Source organism: Myotis yumanensis, unplaced genomic scaffold (genome assembly GCF_028538775.1).
Source record: "Myotis yumanensis isolate MYYU_CA2020_CCGP unplaced genomic scaffold, mMyoYum1.0.hap1 SCAF_8, whole genome shotgun sequence".
Classification (NCBI taxonomy): domain Eukaryota; kingdom Metazoa; phylum Chordata; class Mammalia; order Chiroptera; family Vespertilionidae; genus Myotis; species Myotis yumanensis.
In genome coordinates this window covers 77,922,700-77,934,585 of record NW_027223759.1, presented here as the reverse complement: position 1 = coordinate 77,934,585, position 11,886 = coordinate 77,922,700, and the positions used below count along the sequence as shown (strand labels likewise).

Sequence of the window (11,886 nt, the reverse complement as noted above, 5' to 3'; positions counted from 1 at the left end):
TAAGACCTGGAAACTCACATAAATCACCCCATTTTGTTGCCAGCCCCCTTGTGCTTTTACAAAGGCTATTCTTCTGTGCCGAGAACCAGAGCCCCAAAAATGCTTTCCCTTGACTCAGTGGCTCCGGGAACTGAAACTATAGATAACCTTTAGAGATAGGTAACTTTGCTCAATTTGGCTTCTGTACAAACTGCTTTCACAAGGTAGTTCCACATTCCAACATCTAGCAGGATGTGGTTTTTGCCTTTATAAGCTTGCTGCTGTTCTCACTCGGGACTTCCACATTTGGAGAGAGCTAATGCCCCCTTGTAGCCGCCAGCTTTTGAATTGAAGACTCCTTGATTTGATTCCGTGACTGAAGCGTCCTGTGTTCGACTCGCGGTGTACATTACAACAAGAGTTCGTCAGCAATTTTCAGACCTTATTGGTGAGTGAAAGGTGAATTTCCCAAATATCCTTTCCATTCCCCAGGAATTAAATATAAATCATGAGAGTAAATAAAGTTTCCTGGCCTCTGAGATCCCACCTGGTGCAAGGGTAGAATTAGATGAGCGAAGGAGGTGGGTGAGTTAAATAATTTGTAACAAAGCCCATTACTTACAGAGGAGAAATTTATATTGTCAGCATAATATCTGTGGGGCTAAACAGCGCTAGAGAGTATATAAAAGCAGTGCGCTTTGGTGCAGAAGTACAGAGCTCAGGACCCAGCTCATCTCCAGTTCCAAAGAGGGCTCGCTCTCTCTCCACCTGCTCTATTCTAAGCCTAATATCAGAAGGTAAGATTCCTATTGAGTGATTGTAAGACTGTCTATTCAGATTTGTTTATAGTTAAGTATTTTTAAGGGGATAAAGTATGAATTATAATGTTGTTCTTTCATCTTATACTTTTCACTAAAAATACACAGGGTAGAATTGAGTTGAAAGAAGTGATACAAAATATATTTACATAAACGTCAACACAGTGAAGCCGCAAAATGAGTTGGAAAACTAATTCAATAAAAAGATATAAAGTTGAAAGAAAAACAAAGATTAAAATCAATGAACTTGATATAAGACTTAACTGTTATGAGAACTGTGTTTTTAAAAGAAGGGTAACATTTTAAGTATATAAATATTTTCCTTAGATTTGATTAATGTGTCTATCACTTTGAACAGAAGGCCCCTTTTACAATCAGCAGAAATGTGTCCATTAGAGAGGCTATAATAGAAATTGCTCCTTACCAGTGAAAAGTTATCATTTTCTAAAAGAGAAGAATCAACATCATCTTTCAAATATTCAAATTTCTGATAACTCTATCAAAAACTCAAAGTCCATGAAATCAGCTGTTTGTAAATAAGACAGCACATTTGGTGCAGTAAATTAATCAATTATTGGAAATGGTTTGAATGGAGCTGAGAGAAACCTCTGCTTAATAATTGTCTACTGTGTATTCAGGACTAATAGGAATAAATAAAATGTCTAAAATGCCCACAATATGAAATATAATGTTAGTAAATCTATATAGAAACAAAATCAGATGCTCTAAAATACCTATTTAAGCCCTTGGGGACAAAGAATGATTTTACAAAGATCCTCAATGGAGTAAATGATCAAGTGGTGTGTTTTCCTACACATACCAAGAACCTATGCAAGGAAAGAAGCTGATCAGTTTTAAAAAGTATGTATTTGACCTACAACACCAATACATTTAGAGATATTATATAATGCCACCTTTCTTATGTCTAAGATTAATTTTCTAAAAGACTTCCTACACAGAGAATGCTATTGTTCCCATATTTTCCCTTTAAATTTGAGTGGAATTGTGTGGTTTTCACAAAACTACACATTCTCTCCTTAGGCTATCTGAAGGATGTGGAGGGGAGTAATTGGAAATTCTTCTATTATTGAATAAGGTTTTGAATCTAAAATAATATAAACATTTGCTTTCTCAGTAGTGGCATTCAAGCAATTAAACTTATTCTCAAAGTTTTTCACAATTCCATAAACTTACAAATGAATGAATAAAATTTTAAAAATCAGTTTCTCTTTCAGTAGAACTCAACTCATTGCCTATAGAAGTCTTGGATCATTCACTACTGTTTCCCCCTCCAACGGCTCCCATAGCAGCAGAACAGCACATGCTTTAAATCTCCTTCCATATAGAATATAGTGAAGATTTTGTAAAACTTTTAGGGACTTTGCATAGAAGAAATTACTTGGGACTGATTTATTTTTGCAACAGTGGTGTAATTCTAAAAGAAATTTAATTCTGGAAGGCATGTGTTTATAATTGAGATGTATAATCAGAAGACACTACCTACATATATGGGAACGTTTCCAAAGTTTACGGACAAGATAAACCGAATCATAGCAAAATGCCAAATTAGTAATTTCATATTGATAAATGATGAAGGGACAATATGTAATTACTATTATGTTGCTTTGTTTAACTAACTACTTAATTAAAGAGACTTAAATTTCAAAGAAAAAAATACCACTGCTGGCATTCCAGTCTCCATGTTTTAGTGCCAAAGCTAGACAGTAAATATGGCTAGGATGTTAAAGAAAAGATTGATAGTTTGAAATGATAATATTTGTAAAATCCTTATTTCAAACCAAATGCCATTTGCTAAAAATACTCATTCAAATTATTTATGGATAAACATAATCACACTTGGATTGAAATCCCCACATCTCACGGAAACATGGTGGGACTTGAGTAGTAGAGAGAAGTCCATGACAAATGCTGAACTTGAGGTTTCTATTCAGAAAAAAGAGAAGCTTGCCCTGTGGGGATCTCCTGCCCCAAATTCATTTTAGTTCCCACCTTACACACTGCCTCATCATGCCTTTGGCATCCTGTGGCTTCATGAGGCTTCTGCTTGTGGTACAAGGACAAGCAACCAGGTGTATCCCACAACTAGGCCTAGGGTGTTACAAGCAGTGAATGACACGTCTTGGACTAAGTCCAATTATAAAACAACCTGGGGACATCTGAGACTTCAGAAACAGGCATTAATTTCCATTATGACAGTGATCTCTTGAGTTTCTTACTTGTTCAAGTTGCCAGAAGCATTTGTTCTTGTTGCAAATTGCTTGTCTTTAAAACCATTTTTTCCCCTTTAATTTAGAAAAGGTCAAAGCACCCTAAAATACCTCAAATCTGTTGGCTGCTTTATAATTACAAAGTCGAGACCAAGTTATACTATTTAAAATATAAATGAATAGTACATCTGAACCGAGAGCTGGTATGCCAACTTGTAGCCCAAGGCTGCTTTAAGATGGTTGAAATGCAGTATAATGTAAACACTTTAAAGTGAAGGACTATTAATTCAAAGCCAGACTGATAGTGACGGGGTGGCATTATGGATAAGGTGACATTCAGGCTAAACATATGTAGCATATCATCTACAGTGGGTATCTTAAATGTTTATCATTGACATTTTTAATTCCCAATCTGAAAATGAGCCTTCTAATTATTTTTTTGATGATTATGCAAATTGGATAATCAGCTACTCAGGATAAAGAAATATAATGTTTTTTTTTTTGGGGGGGGGGATGGTTTTATTATTGCTAAAAGTATTACAAAGGGTATTGCATATGTGTTATTTTTTTTCCTCTGCCCTTGACAATCCCCTGGCTCCCCCTACCCCCAGTGTCTTATGTCCATTGGTTATGCTTATATGCATGCATACAAGTCCTTCCTTTGATCTCTTACCCCCCTCCCTCCTGCCCCCCAAACCTCCCCGGCCTTCCCACTGCAGTTTGACAATCTGTTTGAGGCAGCTCTGCCTCTGTATCTATTATTGTTCAAAAGTTTATAAAGGTCTCTATTATCCATGAATGAGTGAGATCATGTGGTATGTTTCCTTCATTGACTGGCTTATTTCACTTAGCATAATGCTCTCCAGTTCCGTCCATGCCATTGCAAATGGTAAGAGTTCCTTCTTTTTTACAGCAGCATAGTATTCCATCATGTAGATGTACCACGGTTTTCTAATCCATTCATCTACTGATGGGCACTTAGGCTTTTCCAGATCTTAGCTATGGTGAACTGTGCTGCTATGAACATACGGGTGCACATATCCTTTCTGATTGGTGTTTCTGGTTTCTTGGGATATATTCCTAGAAGTGGGATCACAGGGTCAAATGGGAGTTCCATTTTTAGTTTTCTGAGGAAATTCCATACTGTCTTCCATAGTGGCTGCACCAGTCTGCATTCCCACCAGCAGTGCACAAGTGTTCCTTTTTCACCACATCCTCTCCAGCACTTGTCGTTTGTTGATTTGTTGATGATAGCCAGTCTGACAGGTGTGAGATGGTACCTCATTGTTGTTTTGATTTGCATCTCTCAGATGATTAGCGACTTGGAGCATGTTTTCATATGTCTCTTGGCTTTCTGAATGTCCTCTTTTGAAGGGTGTCTAATTAGGTCCTTTGCCCATTTTTTGATTGGATTGTTTATCTTCCTTTTGTTAAGTTGTATGAGTTCACTATAAATTTTGGAGATTAGGCCCTTATCAGATATGACATTGGCAAATATGTTTTCCCATGCAGTGGGTTTTCTCGTTGTTTTGTTTATGGTTTCTTTTGCTGTGCAGAAGCTTTTTATTTTGATGTAGTCCCATTTGTTCATTTTCTCTTTAGTTTCAAATGCCCTAGGAGCTGTACCTGTGAAGAAATTGCTTCGGCATATGTCTGAGATTGTGTTGCCTTTGAATTCTTCTAGAATTTTTATGGCTTCCTGTTGTACATTTAAGTCCTTTATCCATTTTGAGTTTATTTTTGTGTATGGTCTAAGTTGGTGATCTAGTTTCAATTTCTTGCATATATCTGTCCAATTTTCCCAACACCATTTATTGAAGAGAATATCTTGGCTCCATTGTATGTTCTTGCCTCCTTTGTCAAATATTAATTGAGCATATTGGTTCGGGCTGATTTCTGGCCTCTCTATTCTATTCCATTGATCTATATGCCTGTTCTTGTGCCAGTACAAGGCAGTTTTGAGGACAGTGGCTTTGTAATACATCTTGATATCTGGTATTGAGATCCCACCTACTTTGTTCTTTCTCAGGATCGCTGCAGCTATTCGGGTTCTATTTTTATTCCAGATGAATTTTTGGAGAGTTCATTCTAGATCTGTGAAGTATACCGTTGGTAGTTTAATGGGAAGTGCATTGAATTTATAGATTGTTTTGGGTAGTATGGACATTTTAATGATGTTGATTCTACCAATCCATGAACACGGTATGTTCTTCCATCTGTTTATGTCATCCTCTATCTCTTTTTTCAACGTCTGTAGTTTTCTGAGTAGAGGTCTTTTACCTCTTTTGTTAAGTTTATTCCTATAGCCTTCTAATTATTAACAGAAGTGTCCTACATTAATGAAAAATCTTATAGGTGGTACACATTTTTTTAAATTCTTTTTTTTTTTTGCCACCAAAAAAAAATCTGGAGGAAAATATAATCTACTTTTTAAAATATACTCAAAATAAAGTAGATTTTCTTTTTTTATAATATTTACTTTATCATGATTAAATGAATTGAGCCTGACCTGTTTAAATATGGTTGCCTTTCTCCCTCCCTGAAAACTTTCCCAGTCTCTGTGCAACAACAGGCAGAAAACATGAAAAGCATTTACTTTGTGGCTGGATTATTTGTGGTACTGGTCCAAGGCAGCTGGCAGCGTTCCCTTCAGGACACAGAGGAGAAGTCCAGGTATTCACTCTTTTGACTTGAACTAACAAAGCACAATGGTTATAATACGGTCAGTGAAAACTATAATTTGTGCAGTGGTCTCAGTAACTGAGAGTAAACACTCAGTACAATTTTAAAAAGTTTAAAATATCATTGTGATAAAGTTGTTTCTTGAGTATAGATCAGAGTATGGTGTTTCAAAACCAAAGGAGTAGGCTATGTTGGAAAATGTGTTACATGGGAAATTATAGCTTGTTGAAATCTTCAGCTGATTCTATCTATCCATTCACTACTCACACACTGCATAGTAGATTATTTTAATTATTCACACTAACTTTTTCTTTTTTATTCCTTTTTTCAAAAATAACACTGTTTTTTACTAATTGTAAAAGTCATACATGCTCATGATACAAAATATGCACAAAATGTTATGTATGTACTGTATATAGCATATATCTCAGATCATTATACAGCTTCATATTATGCCTTTTATCTTAGCATTGTATTCTTAGCTCTTTTGTATAGCATTACAAATATCTATTAAATGTATGATATTTAATAGCTGCATACTATTTCATCTCATAAGTGTACAATATTTATTTAGCTATTCCTCTTCTACTGAACACTTGAGTTCTTAAATTTTCCTACAAAGAATGCTGCAAATAACTTTTCTTTCTACATTTTTTTACTCTTCCCTGAGGCTAGATTTTTGGTTCTAAAATTACTGTGTCAAAGGGTTGAATAAGTTTAAGTCTTTTATAATATCTTGCCAGTTTGCTTTCCAGAAATGTCATACACATGCACACTCCGCTCAGCCTTACAGAAATACTCCTTTCATAATACCTTCCCCCATATTTAGTCTTTGCTATTTTGACAGGTGAGAATAGTATCTCAATTTTATTTCTGAGTATTAATACTATTGAATATTTCTCCATATTTGCCATGGCAAACAACTGTTGATTACTGGCATGTGGACTGTCCACTACACAGTTTGAAATTAGCAAGTGGGATTTTTCTTGGCATTCTTTAAAATTTTAATTGTCTTTCTCTTTCATCATCAGCTATCATTTAACCAGGTAATGGAGCTACATTTTTATATTGACACATGCAAACAAAATTCAGAACTCAGATCAGCTGCCCAAATGATTTGGGATTCTTCACTCTTTTAAAATAGTCAAGCCATTGCTCTCTTCTATCATTACTAGCAGAATCATAAGTACATTAATTACTTAAAAAAACTATTTATTTAATCTTATTTCAGTAAAGAGGAAGCCAGTTAAAAATCTGCTCCCAGGATTTAGAATCAGAGTGTATTCAACTCTAACAAAACTCTGAGATTCCCGTGGCAAACAAGGTGTCCCTCATTTCAACTGAAATGCTCAAGGCACCTGCCTTTCAATTTCCTGTGGTCTTGTGTTTTCAAGGTGCTTCTTGAGTGAGTCCACTCAAGAAGAGACTTAGTTGCACCAATCACTATTCTTCACAGCTCGTTCTCAGCTCCCCCTGCGGATTCGCTCAATGATCTGCATCAGATACATAAAGAGAAGCGCCAGGAAGAAAGTATCCTCAGTGAAAACGAAGAAAGGATCTTCAGTGAGTTGGACATGTTTCTGGATAACGAGTGCCTCGACGATTTCTTTATATGGATGCTGCTGAACGGCGAGTGAGCATCTAAACCTAGGCCCAAATTTGCACACAAGTGTATTACTTCAATATGTCTAAAATATCTCCTGACTTTCATTATGTTATTATGCTCATCATATAGGGCGTATAAGCTCTTTCAGCTTTGATGATTTCAAGGTTGGTGATGCTATCCTGCATATTATGCCTCTGAAAGTCCCACTTCTCACCCTGAAAATGCCTTACCCACCCTGTAATGAAACATAGATTTTAAATCATTTTCCCCACTGTGGTCTTAGCAATATTTACTCTCTTACCCATTTTCTATTAAAATTGAAAGCTGACTTTTTAGACATGAATGGTTAGGAAACTATTTTTTGATCAAAAGATAAGAGCAAATTCAACATTCCCTTGTAGGGTTCAAACTCATGACTATAATCACATTTAAAGTAACCCCTAGCCAAGGTAATCTTGGTAAGGAATGGAAACAGATGCAGTCATTTTCTTGTAGAATACAATCCAAGATACACATTTAAAATTGTAGCCTAGCTGCACCGCATAAAGAGAGAAGAAGGCAAATAAGAGCACAAGTCCTTCGTAAGGCATACGTTTTAATGTTGGATTTTCGTTGACAGTATTGGGTTTTATGGTGCATGTAGGCTACTGAGGGAAATCTTTCGCAAGGGTTTCACAGAGATGGTGGAATTTCACAATTTCTTTGGAGAGTGGCCCACAGGGGAAGGGAGTTGTGCATCCAAAGTAGCTGAAGGAATCTAAATATCAGGATAGATTTGCCTGGGGGGAGAGAGAGAGAGAGAGAGAGAGAGAGCGAGAGAGAGAGAGAGAATGAATATGGCTCAGCTGGAAGAATTGGAGAGACAGAGTGGTATACCAAAACTTCTTCAAATGGAGGACATGACAGGAAAGATGTGGTCATGGTCAGAGCAGACACTGGGAGAAGTCCCTGTTAGTGACTACAGACATGGCCATTGGTGAAATAAGAGAAATTTGAAAAAAAAAGAAAACAATTATCCTCATTTCTGGAAAGGGAATGCTACAATTTGGTAATCTAATGTAAAATAATCCTCACCCTCAGGCGGTTTCTGTTGTGCGTTTAAGATGAGACCTTCCAGGGTAATAGATGCGGGAGGGCAGCTGGTCAACCACCTACACAGATCACATTTGAGGATGATGTGGAGTCAGCATCTTAGCTTTCCTCACTGCTGTCCCATCACATGTTTCCTTTCATCCATTATCACGTGGTTCTTTTGATGACATTTTGAGATGGTCCTTAGCTTTCCCTTGACTCACTTAACTATGTCAGATCCCGTAAGTATTAACAAACAGCTGCCTTGTCTGCAAGCTGCATAGAACATTGGAGAGTCCACATACACTGAGGCGGAAGTAAATGCAACAGGAATAATCAATGGCACGGACAAGCAGAAGAGGTGGAAATGGGTGTGCTGAGTGGGACAATGTTCCCCTTAACTGCTACTATCTCTCGCCCATGAACTGTCCGTTCAGATACTTCATGTAGTTTCAGGACGAGTCTCCTAACTACCCTCATCTCCTAAATCTCCCTCAGTCTCTTCAACCCCAAGCTGCCATACTTACAGGTAAGAACCATATTGCAAAGACTCAGATCTTCAATATAACGCTCACATTTCTATCAGGAATGGCATTGGGAAACGTCATGATGAATTTGAGAGACACGCTGAAGGGACCTTTACCAGTGATTTAAGTTCTTATTTGGAGGCCAAGCTGCCAAGGAATTCATTGCTTGGCTAGTGAAAGGCCTAGGAAGGCAAGAGTTAGGTCTGTACACTCTTTTTAACTTTATTTTTGCATGATGTTGAAAACTTACACTACAGTTATCTATTTATTGATTTGAGTTATAGAAGCAATTAGTATAGTATCACAAAGTAAGGAAATAATTCCTATTAGTGGTAGACAATCTACAAGAGTTTAATATGTTTTATCTCTAGTAGCAAGTATTAATAATAGAGTCAGACAGGTGGTATTTTTATCCCACATTAGAGTTGTGTTATAATGAGGCTATTCATTTGTCAATCCAAGACATGTTTGAGAATAGGATGCTATTGAGAACTACATCAGGATAATAAGCTTAAACTAGAAAAACTAGGGATAAGGAAAAAAGAAATAATGCTGAAAACTTAAAGTTTGAAGTTAAGTATTTACATACGGGATCAACAAATATTTGTGTTACTGTTTAGCTAATAATCTGATAAAGACTGAAAGGGATTAAACTTAAGATGTTTAATGAAATGACACTCAAAATATAAGTATTTTGAGTGCAAACATCCATATATTTAACAACATCCCCATTTTTTATGGGACTGTCCTATAAATAGCCATTAAAGTTTCGCAGCTGAAAATGAGACTAAGCCCATTAGGTACCTTCTTGGATCTTACCACAACCAAACAGACCCCTGGACCGTCTCATTTTCTCTTGACCATTTTGATTGACATTTGAATTATGAGAAGCAGGAAATTCATGTTCAACTCATTTTTTTGTGAAATTTAAAGCAAGCTTACTGAGACTTGGAGAAATCTTAAGACAAAAAGGATTGTATTACTATTTAGCTAATAACCTGATATTGTCACTGCTTTCTTAAACAATGATGACCCAATTTAAAAAATCAGTGGTAAAATAGTTGCTTATACTTGAGGATATTTTATGATATTTTAAAGGGGTGCCAAAATGCTGCTAATTAAACTAATAGAAACAGAAAATCTAATATAAAGTTTAATCCCTTAATACTGCACTTTGCAAGGCTGTTCTAATAACCACTAGTTTTACATTTTTCTGAATTTTAAACAGATGAATAGTCTCAATAATAACTTCTGTGTTGCTAATATATAAAATCTCTGGAGCAGCTGGACCACTGAGAAGGCATGAAGTTTTACAGGCTGGGTTTCCCGTCCTGCTCTGCTCTTCACTACCTCCAGATTGTCCATTCTGACATGCACCAGTTCATGCAGGTTCTCACATTTGGCCCTCTGTAAACATGACATCCTGTTTTCTCAGTGACCCGCACACATTACCAGTGATATGCAATGAGAAAGCATGTATATAAAGCATTTAACCAAATACCGATTTTTATCCCCCTTGTCCTCAGCGCCCTAGATAATTTGCCTGAAGTGGTCCGCCGCAGACATGTCAATGGCTCTTACTCTGATGAAATGAACACAGAAATCTTGCCACCCAGGAATTTATAAACTGGCTGCTGCAGAACAAAATTACCGACAGGTGATTGAATTTTAGTGCATTCAGAAAACCATCAAAACTTTCATAAACAGCTACAGGTTGTTCCTTGTGTGGGGAGGGGAGTCTTTGCTCTCTTGGTAGATAAGCAAAAGTATGACTCATTTAAGAATACATCATTATATTTGTTTTAGATAATTACACATTTACTCATTCACCCACTTACTCCAAAAATATTTCCGGAGTGTCAATTAAGGGACAGGGCACTGGGAACACAGATAAGAATAAAACATGGAAATATACATCATTCACGTGATAATGTGACATTCTATATTGCTACTTATTTTTAATTTATCACAAATAAGTTTGTTATTATATACTTAATGTAATAAGGATAGTAATAAAGATCTAAACACCAAAAGTAACCACTTATCTTGGTGAGTTATAATGGCTTTTTATAACTATTTATACACTTTATATTCCTTGACCGGGGAACTTTAGGATGGCATCTTTGAGTGCAAATATTTGAAAAGTTAAAAAGACTATGGGATTCATAAGACAAAATGTTCAATAAATAACTTTTACCAAAATAAATCTTTAAAATATTTCCCGGATAATTTAACAGCATCATCTGAGTATGATAGCTCTGTTATATGACTGTCTTTTTCTTTTATCTTTAGGAAGTAAGTATGTCACTACTCAAGATCATCTTCATAACGTCAACTTCCAGCCACATGGGATGTTTGAAATTTTAAGTTCTGTAAATTTAAGAGGTGTATTCTGAAGCCATGTTGCTTTGCATGCCAATGAATAGATTGTCTTTTAATGCTGTGTTGCCAATAGAGCATAAATGGAATAAACCATTATCAAACTATTGCTAAAATATCAGCTTTAAAATATAAAAGTGCAAAATCTTATTTTCTTCTTGTTTTGGATGAAGTACCCTAACCTGCTTATAGTTAGCAATGAAATTGTTTTTCTATGATATAATTTGCACATGTAAATTATTCCAATCACAGCGTCTCCGCAGTAAAATAAGGATTGGGCTGGTGGCCACAGTGGTGGAACTGGAAAGAAAACTTTCTTCTTGAAACTTTTGTCATAAAAATGCTCCTCTTTCACTATATCAAAGACATACTTAAATAAAACCTTCAAGCATCCTTACTGTTGTCTGTTTTCGCTTCTTCATGCCCCCACTCCTTCCAAACATCTCTTCTTCCTGAGCCTGAAGTCCACAACCCAACTCTGGCACCCAGGCATTGCTTCGTGTGGTTAACATTTTGAGCCAACATTGGACACTCGTGATATTTTATATAAATGTATTGTTTTCTGGCTTCTCTGGAAATATTAGGACATTGGGCAA

At 36.2% G+C, this 11,886-nt stretch overlaps 1 protein-coding gene across 1 annotated transcript; it reads left to right on the top strand.

Moving 5' to 3' along the window:
• Positions 1-343: 343 nt before the first annotated feature.
• On the top strand, positions 344-11,670 carry LOC139015729 (pro-glucagon-like). Its single transcript, XM_070423472.1, has 5 exons — positions 344-427; positions 5,581-5,698; positions 7,164-7,340; positions 10,438-10,568; positions 11,204-11,670. The coding sequence occupies exons 2-4, from the start codon at positions 5,607-5,609 to the stop codon at positions 10,535-10,537; spliced, it is 369 nt and encodes a 122-aa protein (XP_070279573.1). The 5' UTR covers positions 344-427; positions 5,581-5,606; the 3' UTR covers positions 10,538-10,568; positions 11,204-11,670.
• The last annotated feature ends 216 nt before the right edge of the window (positions 11,671-11,886 follow it).